We start from the raw sequence: 20,070 nt of genomic DNA on the forward strand, positions 1-20,070 counted from the left end.
TGGTGTGTGTGCACATCATGTGATTATGTGGGGTGGGGCCTACCTGCCCCCCCCCAATATTTTACTCAAGTTGGCCCCCCTGCTTGCAAGGTAGGCAAGTAGGATTATTCCCCTATTGCAGCTGTGGGGTTGACATTGAGAAAGTCTGCCTAAGTCACAGTGTGAACTCAGAACCAGACACCCCCCCAAATCCTTAGCCTCTTAGCCACTCCACCGTATCAGAAAGGTGTAGCATAAATTTTAATAAGTAAACGTTCCAAACTCAGGAGCACAGCAGCAGTTTTGTGGTAGGAAGAGGGCTTGAGGCCTGTCTGACCAATGCTTCAATTTCAATACCACACCTTGAGTTTCCCACCACAAATGTTTCAACTCTCAAGGCTTTGAATTTTGCACGTGTGATTTCTAGTCTTGGGGGAAACACTCAGGTTTTCAGATTAGCCAGAATCACATCACAGCCCAGGTGTGAAACTCAACATGGTGCATACAGAGAGGTTTGGGCTGCTGTTTGCTGCTCAGACTATTCAAGTGAATACAGTCAACCAGTTGCCAAGCGGTAACCGTGTAGTTACAAGATCACAGTGCTAAGTTAGCTATTTATTTGGAGCTCTGTCTGGCCAGAGGCTGGGTGACTCCCCGTAAAAACCCTCCTGCTGGATTTTCCCTTGCTGAATTTCCCACTCGAACATGTTTCCACTTGGCAAACAGCTTTGCATACTCATCTCAAGCCCTAGAAGGAGGAAAAATGCAGCCAACACACACAAAAGTATTTCAGGGCCCCTAGAACACTCAGCCTAGGAAAATTCTTTTCCGCCTCCCAGTACATTCATTAGCAAAGTTTACAATTTCCATACTGACTTGGTTGCCCCCCACACCCGATCTCTCTCTCTCTCTCTCTCTCTCTCACACACACACACACACACAAACACACAGAGCAATTGCATGAGCCACAAGCAACCAACTCCTGGGGTAGCTGTGGTCATCCTAGGAATGCCACTCTCCCCTCTTGTGGGGTCTGCTCCAGGAAAGGTAAAGGGTAAAGGGACCCCTGACCACTAGGTCCAGTCATGGACGACTCTGGGGTTGCAGCATTCATCTCGCTTTACTGGCTGACGGAGCCAGCGTACAGCTTCTGGGTCATGTGGCCAGCATGACTACTTGCTTCTGGTGAACCAGAGCAGTGCACGGAAACGCCGTTTACCTTCCCACTGGAGTGGTACCTATTTATCTACTTGCACATTGTGCTTTCGAACTGCTAGGTTGGCAGGAGCAAGGACCAAGCAACGGGAGCTCACCCCATCGCGGGGATTCGAACCGCCGACCTTCTGATCGGCAAGCCCTAGGCTCTGTGGTTTAAGCCACAGCGCCACCCGTGTCTGCCCCATTGCCCACTCCCAAATGTCAATACCTTTCCAGCAGGTCTTTCCGCAACTGATGCCCTTGAGGGAGGGTTATGAGTTCCAGACCTGAGCTGACCCCCATCACCCGCCGCTGCTCCTTGGACACTCCAATGATTCTGGCAACCTGAAGAATAGAGGGGGGACATTTTGGGGAAAGGGTGAGGAACTTGAGGCAGCCAACGGCCTCCCTCCCGCCATTCCGCTCCCCAGGCTGGTTTCCCTTGTGAGCTGCCACAGATATCGTGCTTCCCACCTGAGGTAAGCAAGCATAAAAATCTGCTTTCTGTGACGAGGTGCACAATGAGAAGTGCTCAGGTGGGCACCCAAGAACTAAACGCGAACACAATGTGGTAGTAAAAATCATCATTTTTGGGACCCAATGTGTGACAACCTTCCCTGGTCCATTAGAGCGAGGAGAGATCAGGCATTTTAGGAATCGGAACATTTCTTTGAAAGTTGCACTATGTAGGAATGCAAAAATGCAACCCACATGCATTTTTTTCCATTTAAAAACAAGTTGGCCTTCCCCACATCGCTTCCACACAGCTCCAATCTCATGGCTCTCCATTGCCTTCATAAGGCTTTTGAAAACTTGACAATGAATCTCTGGCTTAAAAGCAAACCTATCTCTTCTGAATGAGGCAGCTTTATTTTGTTAAACAAAATTAAAACAGTGTCATAAATAGCATGTGTGCAAGAGTAAGCAAGAGGGCTGAAGGAAGAGAAATCTTGGCTCCAAAGCTTTCTGCTCTGAGATTTATTCATTGATTTTAAAAGAAAAGTAAACGTCCACCTTGTCATGTTCAGTTCTCAGGGCAACACCATTCATCTCTCTCTCTGTCTTGAGATGTACTAAAGACAAAGGTTACCTACCTCTTAACCAAGGCAGGTCTTATCCTTAATTATTTAGTTTATTATACTTTTACCATCTAGGATGGACTGTGAGTGGGTTTCAGAAGGATAGCACTGTGTTACAGTAAAAACAACAGTGTCTTGGGGCATGTTGTAGGCCAACAAAGAGATCAGCTTTTGTGAGCCACAGAGCAGTTGGACACATAAACGATGGTCTAGCCAGTCGACAAAAGCTCTTGGCACAGTCCATCTGTCAGTTTTTGCATCATCTTAAAAAGAATGAAAGCTTTGTAATTTATGCTTATGGGCAGAGAAGAGATTCTACAGTCATACCTCACGTTATGAACACTGTGGGTTGCACGTTTTTGGGTTGCGGACCGCGCCGAACCTGAAAGTACCAGAATGGGTTATTTCCAGGTTTCAGCGCTCGAGCATGTGCAGAAGCACACGAGGACGTCACGTGCATGCGCAGAAGCGTTGCAGGTTGCGAACATGCCTCCCGCACGGATCACGTTCGCAACCTGAGGTATGACTGTATTCTGCATTTCACTGAAATGTCCAGTAAAATCCTGATGCCGAAAGTGTAGATTTTGGTGGGGGTGGGGGGGAGCTCAACAACTTTGGGCAAAACTAGAAACACCCTCCCCCCAGCTTAGAATAGGGCTGGGCAATATATGGATGTATCACCTAAAACTGCTTTGAAGTCCGCATCCTGATATTGGTTTCACAATTTTTGCCTGGCCATATATTGCAAATCATGGTGTGTGTTTGCGTGTGCGTGCTATTGTAAAAATCACAATGTGGGGGAAACTGTGAAGCCAGCCAATGCCTCTCCATAGTTCCATTCTCATTTCAGATATTATGATGTATCCGTACATTGAAATATTTAGCTGGTGATATATCACAATACTGAAAACCAGATATTGCCCAGCCATGATACTGAGCTGGAAGCCAGGTCTCCTACCTAGATTTAGCCCCTACCCCATTGTGAGAAGGAGAATTCACCCCCTACCAAAAAAACACACCTCCTAGCCCAGGGGTCTGCAACCTTTAAGACAAAAAGAGCCACTTGGACCCGTTTCCGAAGAAAAAAACACTGGGAGCCGCAAAACTCGTCATTATAAAAATAACTTTTTTGTCACTTTTTAAATTATTTCTTTGTTTGACCCCTCAGAATTACTCCTCCTCATAGAAATAAACGTTAAATTAACAAGTTACCTTTTTGTGTGTGTGTGTGTTCTTCACTCCCCTTCAAAACAGTGACCAGCGTACATGCCCCCTTTCAATGCAGTGACCAGCGTACATGCCCCTTACAATGTAGCGGGCAGGAAGGTGACGTCGGGACGGTGCGTGACTAACGCACGCACCGCCCTCATGCGACGTCAAAGCCAGTACAGCGCCCGCCACAGTGGGGAGTGTCGGGGCGAACAATGCGCCTCCTCCCCTCGCTAGTATCCACCCCGGAGCCGCGGCAAAGGTGCAAAAGAGCCACATGCGGCTCCAGAGCCGCGGGTTGCAGACCTCTGTCCTAGCCGAAATATTTTGCGCACCAGCCACAGTGGTGGTGCGGCAGAGAACATACTACAGATCAGCATTGAGCTCAGCAGTGAGCTCTCAGGACAGGTTTGGACAAAAACAGTCATCTATAAAACGCCCAAAATGTGCCATACTTAAGGGTGGGGGCAGGAGATCACCGGGACGAATGGTAAAGTGAAAAGTTGTTGTTGTGCGTCCCCCACCCACCTGCCGCTGGTCTCTCTCACCTGGCAGTCTACCTGGAGAATGTGTAGGGCAGTTGCCCGGCAGTCGTGCTGGGCAAACAGGTCCTTGAGACGTTTTAGGGCGCTGGGCTCCAGGGGTTTGTTGTCAGGGGCCAAGAGCAGCGACTTGAAGTGGCGAGGCTGGAAGGAGGAGGTGGTCTCTACCAGGGGCCTTTCGAATTCTGGCTCCTCGGCAGCCTCCGCCGTGTCAGGGAGGGTAGAAGGTGCCCCGTCCGAGTCCAGGAACCCAAAGGACGTCTCTGTGACGTAGGCCTGGCCCCGCCACCGTTCTTCCTTCCGTAGACGTTCCACGTGGCTCCCGGGGCCTTGGGGAGCCTTGGGAACCAGTTCGCAGTAGTCGCTCACCAGCATGGACGGGGCCCTCAAAGGTTTGGGTGGAGCCTTGGAGTGGAGCCGTCCCTCAGAACCGCTCAGTGGTGGACCTCCCAGTGGGCAAGGCTTCAGGGCGTTGGGCCGCAGGACAGGGTCGCTGCCTGTGCGGAAGGCAGGAGACAGGGGAGGGAGCTGGCACCGGTCCTGGGCTCCAGGTGATGTTTCTGGGATACCTGTGGGTCAGTAGAAAGAACAGGCACCAAGTCCACGCAGTGCCAGGGACTGGGCAGAGGAGGAATGGTGGAGACCACCTCCCCAGCCTGAACCTTCCTGAAGGAATTGCAACAGGGGTTTGAGGGGGATCACAGCTCAGAGGAAGATGAGGGGGAAAGTAGGGAAATAATGGGAGAGGATGAGGCAGAGACGGAGCAGCTGGCTGACACGTTATCTCTAGAAAGCATTCCAGACCATAGCTGTCAACTTACAGATTTGAAAATAAGGGACCAGCAGCCAAAATAAGGGATTTTGCTTAGCTTACACACAAATCGGCACTCATAGAGGAATGCTGCTTTTGCTGCGACTGACTGTGTTTTGCAGGGGGCTGGACTGGATGATCCTAAGGGTCTACAACTCCGACCAAAGAAGAGTGGCAGACAAAACTGATGAACAACGTTGAGGTGGCAAAGGTTACAGGCAGAATTAGAAACCAGGAAGAGGACTTCTTTAATAAAGAATGGGGAAAGTTTATAATTTAGTTGAAAAGCTACTGTAAAGAGTTGCATACATTGGTAGGACTGACAGAAAACTTGTAGTAAAAATTTGAACTATGGATGGACAAATGATTTATAAAAATAGAGTTATGAAAGGGATGCAGAGGGGGAAATCACTACATTAAGATGCTGCACTGGTTGGAGGGGATGCTAAGCAGCACGGCGGGGCTGCCGTCGTCCTGGTGCGAGGAGTTCCATCGGCCCTTCCCCGCCCGAGAGGGAGGGAGGGAGACTCTCGCCCACACCGCCGCGAGCCCAGCATGAGGCGGTTGCGGCACCGCGGCGGCCGCTGAAGCGCCACCCTTCTTTGTCCCTCCCCATCCTCTCCTCTTCCTCCTCCCTCAGGTCGCCTCCTCAGCCGCTGCTGCCACCGCCTCCGGCTTCTGCTGGCAGCGCGGCGGAAATCTCGCAAGAGAGGGGCTGCCTGCCCGCCTACCGCCACCCGTCTCCTCACAACGCGCCCCTGAAGGGGAAAAGGGAGAGACAGAGACGTGGCAGCTCGTGCGTGCGCTCTCTCTCGAGGTGGAGGACCCCGAGCCGTTGCTTCCCTCCCGAGCAGGGCGAGCATGAAACCCGGGAAATTTAAGGGACATTATCAATCTGGGACAGCAGTGAGCACCGTGGGAAACTTTGTTGCGGGAGGGGGCCTTGTTTTCCTCTTGTGCCCGAAAGATGGCGCCGGGTCAAGTCTGGGACAGCAGCGGGAAACGGCGCTGGGATAAGAGAGTTTCCGCCAAATAAGGGACAGTTGACAGCTATGTTCCAGACCTGCCATCTCCCAGAACCTGGTGAGCCTTAAAAGTAGGAGAGCAAAGGGCTCAGAATCAAAGGGGCCTCAGCGCCACCTGCTGACGAATGAGGAAGTAGGAGAGAAGGGGGGTGGAGATAGACCCGGGAAAACGCCATTATTCCAAGAGGCTACATTCCTAAGCCTTTCTCTGCAAATATTGAATAAAAAGTAGATAGTAAGGACTTTTTCATGTCTTATCTGTTCCTGGAAGGGTGGAGAAAAATCAGCGATTTTTTTTAAAAAAAATTAAAAACCGATATATATTTTTAAAATAGGATATATATTTTTGTTTAAATGGATTTTTTTTATTTAAATTGTATTTTTAAAATAAAATGCTTTTGGATGAAAAATCTTTCTAAAGGTAGTTTTCTATTTAAGTTACATTAAGGTCCAAAGGTTATTCATCAGGAAATAAGGATTTGTTTTAAGTTTTTCATCTGTGCTAAAACTCAGTCTAAGTTTGTTTGTTTGTTAACCACATCAATTAAGAAACATGGATGCATATGCTATAATGTTATTGTTTTAGTTAAATAAATTGTTTAAATTATTATTAAGGAAATGGTTGTTTTTCTCCTTCCAATAAAGTACAGCAGAAAAGTTGTCCAAATATAAACAGTTAACTTATTAAATCTCACAATAATTTCATAATTATCTGTCTATGTATTTTGAAGTCTGACTGACTAGTGATTTAAATCAATTTGATTTAAATCAAATCCATCCTGGTTCCTGGCAACCTGCCGTGGGGGTTGGTTCCTCTGCAGCCTGACAGGCAGTAAGCTCCAACTCTCAAATTAAGCCCATCAAACCCAGGTCATCGTATTAGTCGTTGGCCAATGATGCTGATATTCAAATATCCAAATCTGGGTTATCGTAGAGCTGAAACAATGCCCACTGCTTTACTCAGTCAGTAGAGCATGAGACTCTTAATCGTAGGGTCGTTGGGCAAAAGATTCCTGCATTTCAGGGGGTTGGACTAGATGATCCCGGGGTGCATTCCGACTCTAAAATTCTATGTTTCTGAGACCCAGCTGTCCTTCTCGATTGGCACCCACTCCAACAGCAACAATTGCTATCCTCATATATACCTCTTCTAAATAAATAAGCAAAACAGCCCAAGGAGGTCTGTTCTTCAAAATCCCACAATTTAGAACCCGCCTGGAGAAACAATCCATGATTTACTCTGGTTCTGAAGTGTGGTTTGGATTTTGTTGTTGTTGTTGTTACTGCTCTCAACCCATTAAAGTAGGACCTTTTGGGGTTGCTGTTTTTTCATTGGTAAATTCCATGATTTTTGAACAGAATGAAAATCTCTCCTTTCGCATGAAAAAATAAAAAGTGAAACATCATGTCTATTTTCAAGCTGGATGACAGAAGGTAAAGATAAAGAGGTTAAGGACCCCTGGACAGATATGTCCAGTCAAAGGTGACTATGGGGTTGCGGCGTGCATCTCACTTCAGGCTGAGGCAGCTGGTGTTTGTCCACAGACAGCTTTCCAGGTCATGTGGCCAGCATGACTAATCCGCTTCTGGTGCAGTGGGACACTGTGACGAGTGCCAGAGCACACGGAAACGCCATTTACCTTCCAGCCACAGCAGTACCTATCTATCTACTTGCGCTGGTGTGCTTTCAAACTACTAGGTTGGCAGAAGCTGGGACAAAACAACAGGAGCTCACCCAATCGAGCGGATTCAAACTGCTGACCTTCTGATCAACAAGCCCAAGAACAACTGGACAGTGGAAAACATCCCAGAAAGCTGATGAAAACTTAACAGCTTGCCTCTTTTAAGTCTAGTAATAACTGCACTGAACTTTTACCATTGCTTACCCACCTCCAGCATTACAAACAGAAGCTGATATTGAGCCTGCCATCTCCACGTCACTCACCTGTCAGCAAATTGCTGTCCGACTGGGCACCATGCAAGGACGGCTTCCGATCCAACTGGTCTAGACTACTGGGGTCACTTCCACTTCGATCTTTTGTCCTGGGGTGGGGGGGGCGGATAAGAGGGAAATGACTGACCCATTCCAGCCCACCAATGCTGCCTTTCAAAAACCTGCAGAAAAGCCACTTGAATGTGTGGACCAGCTGCCAGATAATGCTTAGACTCACATACAAATGGACATCACACTGACGAGGCTTCAAGAGCCACAACGCAAGGCAGGTCAATTCACACGTTTATCTCATACTTGGACAGAAGGGAGGGGAGTAGGGAGTCCAAGGCCCTCTGAAGCACTGAACTATGGTTTGGCATTACGTCTGAACGAGACCAGGGAATTGCTCACAGCTATTTAGACGTACCGTATTTTTTGCACCATAACACTCACTTTTTTCCTCCTAGAAAGTAAGGGGAAATGTCTGTGCGTGTTATGGAGCGAATGCCTGCGGGTGGCGGGGGAGATTTGCTGCCGTCGTGAGCAGAGGATCCATGGTTCCCCTTCCTTCCCTCCTCCGTGGTTACAAAGCATGGATCCACATGGATCCTCAGGATTTTTGCATTGGGCTACTCCAAACTCACTGTCAGATCACATGTCTGTGGCCACAGCATGAACCACAAAAATCATATATCCACTATTTCGTTTAGAATATTTTTTTCTTGTTTTCCTCCTCTAAAAACTATGTGTGTGTTATGGTCTGGTGCGTGTTATAGAGCGAAAAATACGGTAGGTCTAAAAGTTGTGCTTCCTCCTAGTTGGCCTGCTTAAATCACGGGAACTTGTGGCTCTCCAGATGTCGTTGAACTACAACACCGATCATTCACCCCTAACCAGTACTATTTTTCTAGAAAAAGAGGTGCTGGAACTCACCATGAACAACTCCTTCTTTCTCTTAGAATGGCAATGGTGTCCACTTGAGAGGTGCCAGAACTCACCTGAGAGATGCTGGAACTGAGTTCCAGTTGGGGGGGGAGCCCTGCCCGTAACCATTGGCCATGCTGGCTGGGAATGGGATTTGGGAGTCCCATTAGGCACTGGCTTAGATTTGCGCCACAAGAAAGCCATGCCATGCCCACCATCGCAACCTCCCCCAAGACAAAGCTCCCACAGTAATTGTTTGCTCACCGAAGCAAGCTCCCGTCTCCCGTCTCCTCCGCATCTGCGGCTGCACGGAAGCTGAAGCGCCGAAGGGGCACCCTGCCCGGCCCCGGGGGTTGGCCAGTGTCGCTGTACCGCTCCTTCAGCCAGCGGAGGGGCACGCTCCGGTTGACAGGCCGGGACACCACGGCTCCCGAGGCGTCCGAGATGGCCTTCTGGTTGCCCACGTAAAAGCGCACCAGGGCGGGCACGTTGTCAAACTGCTCCTGCTCAAACTGGAAGAGGGTGCGGGAATAGCCCTTCCGGGGGCGCAGCACCACGCGGATGATCTTGAAGTGCAGGGCCTGCCCGCCCCAGCGGCACGACAGGACGTAGTCGCCAGAGCTGGACCGTGAGTCACGAATGAGGAACTCTCCGTCGTCCTGCAGCAGAGACTCTGCCTCCTAAGGCCAGAAAGGAAAAGGAGAGAAAGAGAGAGAGAGAGGAACTTGGTTTGTGGTTGGAGGTGGCCGAGGAGATCAGGAGCAAAAACAGTGTACAGTGGTACCTTGGGTTAAGAACTTAATTCGTTCCGGAGGTCCATTCTTAACCTGAAACTGTTCTTAACCTGAGGGCCTCCCGCTGCCACCATGCCGCCAGAGCACGATTTCTGTTCTCATCCTGAAGCAAAGTTCTTAACCCGAGGTACTATTTCTGGGTTAGCGGCATCTGTAACCTGAAGCGTCTATAACTGAAGCGTCTGTAACCTGAGGTACCACTGTAGCAAGAAAGGAGGGTTGTCTAGCAGGATCCAATGAGCCAGTGTGGAGAGGTACTGCAAGTCCATCGGCAGGAGACCAAATCTGCTATAGGACACTCATACCTTTGACAGCTATATCAATCTCTCTTCTGGGCCAGATACAATATGCACCCTTCAAAACTCTTCCCTTCCGGACAACTATTAAAGGAGAGAACCTTGCAGCTACTGAACGCAATAAGCCCATAGGGCAGTGGTTTTCAACCAGTGTGCCATGGCACCCTGAGGTGCCTTGAATGATGGTCAGTGCTGCCATGGGCAACACTGGCCTCTATCCCTCTTTCTTTCCCTCCCTCCTCTGATGCCCTCTTGCATGTCTCTGCCTCCCAAAGACCTGCACGGCTGTTTGTTGCAGCATCCCGGCTATAAGCTCCGCAGGCGAATGGTGCCTCTGGGAGACACCTCTCTTTGGGGCGGGGGGGGGGCAGCTCACAGACCAGGGGCGGCAGCAGTGGCTGCCAAGAGGACTCCTAAGGAGAGTGGAGAGAAGGCTGGAGGAACCCTCCACAAGGGAGGGTGTCTGGAAGAGGGAGAGAGGCTGCCAAAGATTGAAAACCTCTGCCATAGGGAATCCACAGTGGGAAGAGATTTTATAGGGCGTTGTACTGGGTGACTGTTTGGATCCCTTCTAACTCTACAATTCTATGATCTTCCCCCCCCCCCTTTGAGAGGACATGGAATTTGCAGCTTCCGCACACTTTGGAGACACAGAACCATCTTCATCTATGATTTCACCACCACTGTGCCTGCTCTCTGTGCTGAAACAGCTCCTCCTCTTTGTCCAAACTTCCGAAAGAGGCAAAGAGGATTAAGATAGCTTTGTAAAGGGCTTTGCGTTGAGCAGGGCAGGCATTACAAATAATACCATCGTGCTGAATTCCACTACATTTTCTACTGCATGTTATTGTTTCATTCAGCTGTGAGCCAACGCAGAGGACTTAGTTGATGGATGGGAGAGAAATGGAACAAGTAATCATGAATACATTGGGAGAAGCAGACCTTTGCCATTCAGAACAGTTTAGGGTACCACCGGCAGATTTCTACACTTTCCAAGAGTTAAGAGACAGTCCCAGGAAAGCATTGTTAAGTTCTCCTCCCGCTCACTGCCACAGTATCTGTGGGCTATTACCTGGCGTGGCAGACAGCCGTGGTACCAGGCGTGGCTGCGAAGTTGCTCAGGGTCCAGTTTCAACTCCTCTTCCAGCTCCTTCCTCAGCTTCTCACCAGCCAGTTCCATATTCTTCTGCTCAGGTGCCAAGTGGTTTAGATTGGAGCAAGAAAGAAGGAAACGGCGTTAACCAGGCAAGGGGCACAAGACATAAAACAGCTGCTAAGCTGCGTATAAGAAAATATTGATGTACAGTACAACATAAATAGTCCGCAATGTTAGTCCAGGTAACTTGTAGCTTACGTGCATTTAAAACTTGTGTGCATTCAGCTTTACATGCTTGGCAAAAAAAATATTTAAAAGGGGGTCAAAAACGAGTAAAAAAGACTTTGGCAATCTCACCACCCTTGAAGGCAATGTGTTTTGACTATACACAATTTTGGCTTTGCCTGGCAATCCCTGCCTAAGTTGAGAGTTGCCTGCATAAGTAGATTTCAGCAGTGCATATTGGTTCAAGTGCCCAAACTAGGACTGGCAGATCCGCTCAGCCTTGGAGCTCAGTGAGTGGCCTTGGGCCAGTAACTCTCTTATGTCTCTGTCGAGCCCCACCTCACAGGATGATGTGGGGATTAAATGAGGGGGAGAATCAGGTGCACCATCTTGAACTCTTGTGGGATATAAATGGGGGGAAAGCATTACAGAAGACAGTGGACTGTTTTAAACAAAAATTGCCCTTTTCCCTTATGGAGTATCCAAGAGCCCATATAGAGTCCTTACATAGGTTCCCTAGTGGTAGGAGAAAATAACAGAGGCCAACCAGAGAAAATTGAGAAGCAAAGCAGCTAGTAAGCTTGATCTTTATTGATCTGTTGCAACAGGGTGCTCCCCTCACCCGCAGGAGAGAGGAGGAACCCAGAAAAATGGCATCCAAGGCCTTATAAAAACTTTTGAAATTGCCACCCTGTAGAACAAGACCACCCCCAGAAACATCATACATACAGTGGTACCTCGCAAGACGAATGCCTCGCAAGATAAAAAACGCGCAAGATGAAAGAGTTTTCCATTTTTTGAGTCGTTCCACAAGACGAATTTCCCTATGGGCTTGCTTCGCAAGACGAAATGTCTTGCGAGTTTGTTTCCTTTTTCTTAAAGCCCCTAAGCCACTAAGCTGTTAATAGCCGCTAAGCCGCTAAGCCGCTAATAGCCGCTAAGCCGCTAATAGCTGTGCTTCACAAGACGAAAAAAACGCAAGACGAAGAGACTCGCGGAACGGATTAATTTCTTCTTGCGAGGCACCACTGTACATCACAGAAGGGGTGTAACCTAAGACCCCCCTCAGATACATGATACCTACATCACAGAAAAGGCGGTCTTAAAACAGAAAATTGAATGTTGTTTTTCTGCTGTCATTGTTTATCTCCTGTCTGGCAGGTTACTTGATTGGGTTGCCTGGGGAGCCTGGCCAGTCTTTTGTAATGATAAAGAGTTTCTGGGCCAGATCACAGGCTCACACCCTATTCATATTTTAAATGTGCCCTTAAGACAGGATTTGTGAAGGAAAAGACAATGGGGAGGCTTTTCCACTTTGACCTTGCAGAGAAAACATTTGCTCAGTTTAGGAATCAAAATGGCTTCAGGTCGGTCTTCCTGTGCTGATCTATGTACGTGCTTGGTTGGTACACTTATGAACATTTTAACATATATCTAAGACCTCAAAGTGGGACGCGGGTGGCGCTGTGGGTTAAAGCCTCAGCGCCTAGGGCTTGCCGATCGAAAGGTCGGCGGTTCGAATCCCCGCGGCGGGGTGCACTCCCGCTGCTCGGTCCCAGCGCCTGCCAACCTAGCAGTTCGAAAGCACCCCCGGGTGCAAGTAGATAAATAGGTACCGCTTACCAGCGGGAAGGTAAACGGCGTTCCGTGTGCTGCGCTGGCTCGCCAGATGCAGCTTGTCACGCTGGCCACGTGACCCGGAAGTGTCTCCGGACAGCGCTGGCCCCCGGCCTATAGATGTGAGATGGGCGCACAAACCCCAGAGTCTGTCAAGACTGGCCCGTTCGGGCAGGGGTACCTTAAAACCTAAAGACCTCAAAATTCCTATCACATGACCAAACACAGTGTACATATTCATAGTTGTGATGCCAACATGCTCTGCAATGTTGCAAGAAGTAAAAGAGGTGCACTCCTAACCCCTCCATTTCACAGGGTACCTGCTTGGGACAGGTAAACTTCTTGGGTTGGCCCTGCAGGAGCAGGTGGGGGGGGAGAGATAACAGCCAGCAGCAGCCTGGAGCCATGACAACCTACCAGAAAGAAACAAGCACTTTCTCCTTCTGGTGTTGTTTGCCTAGGGATGGAATTAACCATTAACAGGAAAGGAGTGTTGGAAAATGAAAGCAGTGCTGTCTTCAGAAGCAGGCTCAGCGCAGGTGAAGAAACGGAAGCCAAAAAGGCGTGACATGAATCCCTTGCCCAACAAGCTGGTCAACATTTTCCAGCTAAAATCGCCTCTCAATCTTAAGGCTGCACGGCCATGATCAGTAGCGCCATTGTTCATAGGAATCTGAAAGATCGTTCCGTTCTGACCGGGGGGGAAAAGAGTTGCCAACCCAGCCAGAAAGTGCATTTTCAAAAGTCTCCTAAAGACTCCCACTCCAAGCAACATTCTAGCTGGGTGCCCCCATTGTACCACCTGAATTAGAAGCTTGATTAGAGTGTTTCTGCTTCCAAGAATGCAACAGTGCGGGGGGACTCTGATGCGGCCCCACCCTCAAACCCAATTAAATGGGCTTCATTGTATCTGCACTCTCTCTTACTTGGAAGTAAAGCTCTGGGATTTGCAGGTATTGACAGCCTCTTCCCCACCCTTGACCAGTGTTAGAAACTCAGGTATATAACCAACATGATCACAGGTTCATTGAGGGCTGGGGAAAGTTTACAGATTACCTGAAAAGCATATGTGATGAACAGACAACGTTAGTAGGATTTAAAGAGGTTTTGTGAGAGTTAAAGATGTATTGTAAAAAAGAAGTAGATCTGAAAAGGATATATTAAATGGCAATATAATGTTAGAAAATGCATTAAAATAGAAAATATGGATGATTGGTGGAAAAGCTGGTGGAAGTCCAAAAAGTTGAAATTTGTGAATATTGTTTGGGATGGTGAATTTGTAAAAGAAAAATTTAATAAAAATTATAAAAAAGAAACTCAGGTATATAAGCTAATCGCCAAATGGCACCTCTTAAACCTGGGTTACGGTCGGCACAACAGAATCTCTAGGCAGGTTTTTTGCAATGGAACTTACTGTTATTATTATTAATTTTATTTCTATACTGCTTTATATTTTAAAGGGGAAAAAATCTCAAAGCCATTTACAACACATTAAAACAGGGGCCAGCAAACTTTTTCAGCAGGGGGCTGGTCCACTGTCCCTCAGACCTTGTTGGGGGCCAGGCTTTTTTTTTTAGTGGGGGGGAGTGAATGAATTCCTATGCCCCACAAATAAACCAGAGATGCATTTTAAATAAAAGGACACATTCTACTCATGTAAAACCACACTGATTCCTGGACCATCCGCAGGCCGGATTTAGAAGGAGATTGGGCCGCATCCAGCCCCTGGGCCTTAGTTTGCCTACCCATGCTCTATTCTCCCTATTCAGATACAGAAGCTCATAGCCGAACAGTTTTGAGTCCCGCATTTCCTAGCAGAAAGGGAGCTTAACTCACACTGAAAGGTACCATCCAAACACTTTCCCTGGATTTTTCTTGAGGAATGCATTTAAAAAGGAAACCAATAAGTAGAAAGTACGACATACCATCATCTCCTAATAATGGCTTGTTGAGGAAACAACTTCTCCAGTGGTAGATGTGTCTCTATCTCCTCCAGAAACATTGACAATTTGCACGGAAAATGACTTCTGACCGTTCCCCATTCACCAGCTTCTGAACTGCCTTCCAGCCTGCCGCCACTGACTCTACAGCCTGCATAAAAAACACACTTCCTTTTAAAGGGGCAGGAAAGGTGATGACAAGACTGAGGTTACAAACTCACTGAGGGGGAGGAAATCGATGTCACAAAAGTGTGTCACATACAACCAGAAGTCCCCTCTGAACTCATCCACCTCAAGGGGGGGGGGAGAGAGAGAGAGAGAGAGAGAGAGAGAGAGAGAGAGAGAGAGAGATTAACACACTGGCTTAAAAGAAGATTTTTTAAAAAAAGAAATTCCAGAGGATCGGTACAATTTCACCTCATGCAAGGAAGACTTGAGTAAGTGGAGTAAAGAGAATGAGGAAAATGGAAACAAGAAGAATTACCGACGGAAAAATAATGGCAAATGAAATTAATGGACTATGCAGAATTAGATAAATTAACAGGAAGGATTTGAAACCTACCGGACCAGAGATTCTTAGAAGACTGGAGTAAATATTTGAACTATCTGAAAAGCAATTGTAATAAACAGATTACACTAGCAGGACTGCAAGAAGTTCTGTAAGAAGGACTATGTGAAATATTGCAAGGAAGACTATGAAGAGAATTATTAGTTAATGATAATTAAAAGTAATAGAGAAATTAAGAAATGTAGAACAAGTGATAAAGAACAAAATCTTCAGAGGTTGTTGACGGAAGTCTAAAGTATTGTATAAGATAAGAAGTTACGTTAAATGATTGTTGGAAATGATATGTTAAAAAAACTAATAAAAATGTATATTAAAAAAAGAGAATGAGGAAAAAACATAAGAGGCTTGCAGCAGATACTGGGAATGGTTCTTTTGCTTCAACAGACATGGTGAAGGTGGCAGAATTGACTCTTTCTGTCTACAGTGGTACCTCAGGTTAAGTACTTAATTCGTTCCGGAGGTCCGTTCTTAACCTGAAACTGTTCTTAACCTGAAGCACCACTTTAGCTAATGGGGCCTCCTGCTGCCGCTGCGCCGCCGGAGTACGATTTCTGTTCTCATCCTGAAGCAAAGTTCTTAACCCAAGGTACTATTTCTGGGTTAGCGGAGTCTGTAACCTGAAGCGTATGTAACCTGAAGCGTATGTAACCCGAGGTACCACTGTAATTTGATTCAGCAAGAATGGCTCCAGCCAAAATAAACTCACAAGCAAGCCTGAGGCATCAACCTGGAATGCTAGGGAGAAAACAACTGAATTAAATGGCCCTGCGCCCTGATTGGAAGGGATGCCTCCTTACAAACCAAAAAGCAAGACACGAGATGTGGAAGGGGGAATGGTGCATCTAGCTTGCCTACCTTGCTCTGATCTCAGAATAAAGTTATCCAGGAGTCTGTCACTAACAGATAGATGTGAATAAAGGAATCCAAAATCAAGACCCCCTCCTCACATGTACACACACCACCATGTGCACATGCACGGCCAACTTTGCCACTGCCAAGCTAATAGGCACAACAGTCAGCTCCACCAGCTGGTCAGAATCAACACAGAAAGAGGCCAGGGTGAGCCACACAATAGAGAGGAAATGCTCCCGTCCAGTGGGTGCTTCCCCTCCCCCCCCCCTCAAGCTTTTCGTGCATTGCTCCCAGCACAGGACCCACACAAGCAACAGCTTTGGAAATCCTTGCAAAAGCAGCTTGACTTAGGGAGGACGGCCAGAGGCACAGACAGACAGACAGGCAGGCAGGCAGGCAGGCAGTGTCAGGCCAGGTGTGCTTTTTCCTGGAGAGCACTTAAAATCTACCATCCTGTAGATTTCCACATCAGGCACAGCTGATACATAACCACAACAAAACCTGTTTGAATACACCCAGAACTCCCTAACTCACTCTCTCTCTCACCAATACATCCCCCCACTGAAATCTTCCGTGTCTTCAAAAGAGCAGGTTACTGAATACCCCAGAGCAGCACCCCAGATCACCAGACACTGAAAATAGCCACAGCAGTGCTTACAGCCTCACACGGACCCCCAGAGAAAGATCCAGACATACCAAGCCAGCCTTGCAGTTTGATCCCTGCATTGCAGGGGGTTGGACTAAATGACCCTTGGGGTCCATTCCAACTCTTAAAGGTAAAGGGACCCCTGACCATTAGGTCCAGTCGCGGATGACTCTGGGGTTGCGGCGCTCATCTCGCTTTACTGGCTGAGGGAGACAGCATACAGCTTCCGAGTCATGTGGCCAGCATGACTAAGCTGCTTCTGGCAAACCAGAGCAGCGCACAGAAACGCTGTTTACCTTCCCGTCTGAGCAGTACCCATTTATCTACTTGCACTTTGACGTGCTTTCGAACTGCTAGGTTAGCAGGAGCAGGGACCGAGCAATGGGAGCTCACCCCGTCGCGGGGATTCGAACCGCCGACCTTCTGATCAGCAAGTCCTAGGCTCTGTGGTTTAACTCACAGCGCCATCCGCGATTCTTTAATTCCATGGGGAGGGTGGCCATTTCTCACCAGGGTTTGACCATTGATTCCAAAGGGGTTTGGTTCAAAAAGAATCTATCCTGAAGACAAGGAAGAGAGACACCCTTCCTATAACCTCAGGTGCTCTGTTGGTGTGTGTGTGTGGTGTTTTTTTTTTTTAAAAAAATGATCTGTAAATTCATCTGGGAGCCCTTCTGAATGAATGAATTAATCAATCAATGAAATGTCCAGATGCATCCCTGACCTTTGCTTGCCCACTCTCAGCTCTCCAAGGTCCCCTTGCTGCCTCAAAAGACGCTGCCCTCTATGCCTAGTACTATTTCCAGAACACCTACACAACAAGTCCACCTCTCTTCCTTCTTTCTAATCCCTCCGCAAAGCACAATTTCATAGAATCATAGAGTTGGAAGAGACCACAAGGGCCATCGAGTCCAACCCCCTGCCAAGCAGGAAACACCATCAGAGCTCTCCTGACATCTGGTTGTCAAGCCTCTGCTGAAAGACCTCCAAAGAAGGAGACCTTCTCCGTGAAGCCTTTGGCACAGCCCCCTAATGTCACATTTATTAATTTAAAGCATTTTACTCTACTCTTCCGATTGACACTAAGCCTATGTAACTAAGCCTGTGTAACTGCATATTCCTCCCCAGTTTCCTTTTCGTTCTATCCTCCCAGTGTCGCATTTAAATGAGAATCCTTTTAAGGCAGGGCCCTGACCATAAATAGCAAATAGCTAATTATACCTCCAAACTACAGCCACCTCAACTAGAGGGCCTCGCAGAGGCGAAAACAGTGGTTCCCAAAGTGGGGAGGGGGTGTTCCGGGGGGGGGGGAGCAAAGAGGCAAGTGAGAGGCAGGGGCCCCTGGAGGTGTCATTGCCCATCAGTCTCTGAAAAGCTGGCATCACTGGATCAAGTTCATTAACACTGCTGAATTAATCAAACTAAGTAGTTTAAATTGAATTTTGAATAAATGTGCAACTGATTGTCACTGTTTTGAATTTTACTGCGTTATTATCTTCCTGAGTGGGTTGTGCAAACTTCCATTCTGAAATATTGTTTTTATATGTTAAGGAGCACTGCATGCAGATGAGTTTATGGAAGCAAGGTGGGGGAAGGTGGCCTGAAAAAGCTTGGGATTCTATGATTCTAAGTTCCCACACCTCATAACAGGAGGGTTTGGGGTGTCATCGTCTTAAGAGCACCATGAGTCATTTCTTCTTCTTGACAAAGCAGAAGCACGAAAGAGAAGACACTTCCCCAATTTCGTTATTTATTATCTCAGTCGTTCCACGGTTCATTGCGGTCACGGCCCTGATTGCGGCTAGCTGAATAAGGTTCCCGACACAAACTGTGCCGCTTCACTGATATGAATTAAAACGGGTGGTACTGTGGGTTAAACCACAGAGCCTAGGGCTTGCCGTTCAGAAGGTCGGCGGTTCAAATCCCCGCGACGGGGTAAGCTCCCGTTGCTCGGTCCTAGCTCCTGCCCACCTAGCAATTCAAAAGCACGTTGAAGTGCAAGTAGATAAATAGGTACCACTCCGGCGGGAAGGTAAACGGCATTTCCGTGCACTGCTCTGGTTGGCCAGAAGCGGCTTTGTCATGCTGGCCACATGACCTGGAAGCTGTAAAGGAGCGCTGCAACCCCAGAGTCGTCTGTGACTGGACCTAATGGTCAGGGGTCCCTTTACCTTTACCCACTGGCCACAAATATTCTTCCTTGGAATCATAGAACTGCAGAGTTGAAAGGGACTCCAAGGTGGACTACATGGAATTGGTGGAAATGACTGGTAGAATCCGAGACCAGGGAGAAGAGTCGGTGGAAGAAGATTGGAAGAAATTTAAAGACTATTTACAGAAGTATTGCAAAATTAATGAGTGTTAGAATGATGTTTAAATGAAGCTAAGCGGTTTCTAGCTGTAATGATATAAAAGAATATGGAAAATTGGATTTTTAAATAGGTAAAAATTTAATGTTATAATATATTAAGATCAAAGATCAGGATAATAAGGAGGGAAAGAAATTGCTGAATTAATTAACTGAATTGGAATACAAAAAAGGGAGGTATGAGGAGGTCAGGGAAACAAGGATATGAATGTAAGATATGGAAAGGTTGATTTTTTTATTATTTTTTCATCTGTGTACTTATTCTGTATTTTTCTTGTATTTTTATTTTTGCCTTTTATTCTTGTATTTTTTGCTTTAATGCAATTCCTTTTTCTGAAACTTTAATAAATATTTATTAAAAAAAATTTAAAAAATGAAAGGGACCCCAAGGGACATCTAGTCCAACCCCCTGCAGTGCAGGAAGCTCAACTCAAGCCTTCATGACAGATGGCCATTCAACCTCCAAGGAAGGGGAGTCCACAACCTTCCGACTCCCAGATGAGTCTATTCCACTGTCGAACAGCTCTTTCTGTCAGAAAGGTCTTCCTTATGTTTAGTCAGAATCTCCTTTCTTGTAACTTGAGGCCATTAGTTTGTCTCCTACCCTCCAGGGCAGGAGAAAACAAGCTTGTTCCCTCTTCTTCCCTTTAGCTATTTGAAGATGTTTGTCATATCTCCTCTCAGTCTCATCTTCAGGCTAAACATACCTAACTTCCTCAACTGTTCCTCATAAGGCTTGGTTTCCACACCCTTGATCATTCTGATCGCCCTCCTCCAAGTCATGCATAAAGACATTGACCAACCATGGGCCCAGGACAGAACCCTGTGGCACCTCACTTGTCACTTTTCCCAGGAGGATGAGGATCTTGTTCAGCTTTAGCTCTCAGCTTCCTCTTAAAAACTGAGAGCCACTCCAGTCAGACCAGAGTCATGCCTTTGATTCCTAGAAGGGAAGGAGTCACCAAAGAC

At 47.4% G+C, this 20,070-nt stretch overlaps 1 protein-coding gene across 1 annotated transcript in view; it reads right to left on the minus strand.

The window, feature by feature from the left end:
- Window positions 1–20,070, minus strand: part of SH2D3A (SH2 domain containing 3A) — a 29,468-nt gene that overhangs the window by 6,815 nt on the left and 2,583 nt on the right. The window contains exons 2-7 of the mRNA XM_082205434.1: window positions 14,653–14,818; window positions 10,862–10,975; window positions 8,964–9,379; window positions 7,788–7,885; window positions 4,013–4,575; window positions 1,406–1,521 (exon numbers count right to left, since the gene is read on the minus strand). Of these exons, the coding sequence (XP_082061560.1) occupies window positions 1,406–1,521; window positions 4,013–4,575; window positions 7,788–7,885; window positions 8,964–9,379; window positions 10,862–10,975; window positions 14,653–14,658 (1,313 nt within the window). The 5' untranslated portion in view covers window positions 14,659–14,818. The remainder of the gene's footprint in view (window positions 1–1,405; window positions 1,522–4,012; window positions 4,576–7,787; window positions 7,886–8,963; window positions 9,380–10,861; window positions 10,976–14,652; window positions 14,819–20,070) is intronic.

This window comes from Podarcis vaucheri, assembly GCF_965113315.1.
Source record: "Podarcis vaucheri genome assembly, chromosome: 17".
NCBI classification, from domain to species: domain Eukaryota; kingdom Metazoa; phylum Chordata; class Lepidosauria; order Squamata; family Lacertidae; genus Podarcis; species Podarcis vaucheri.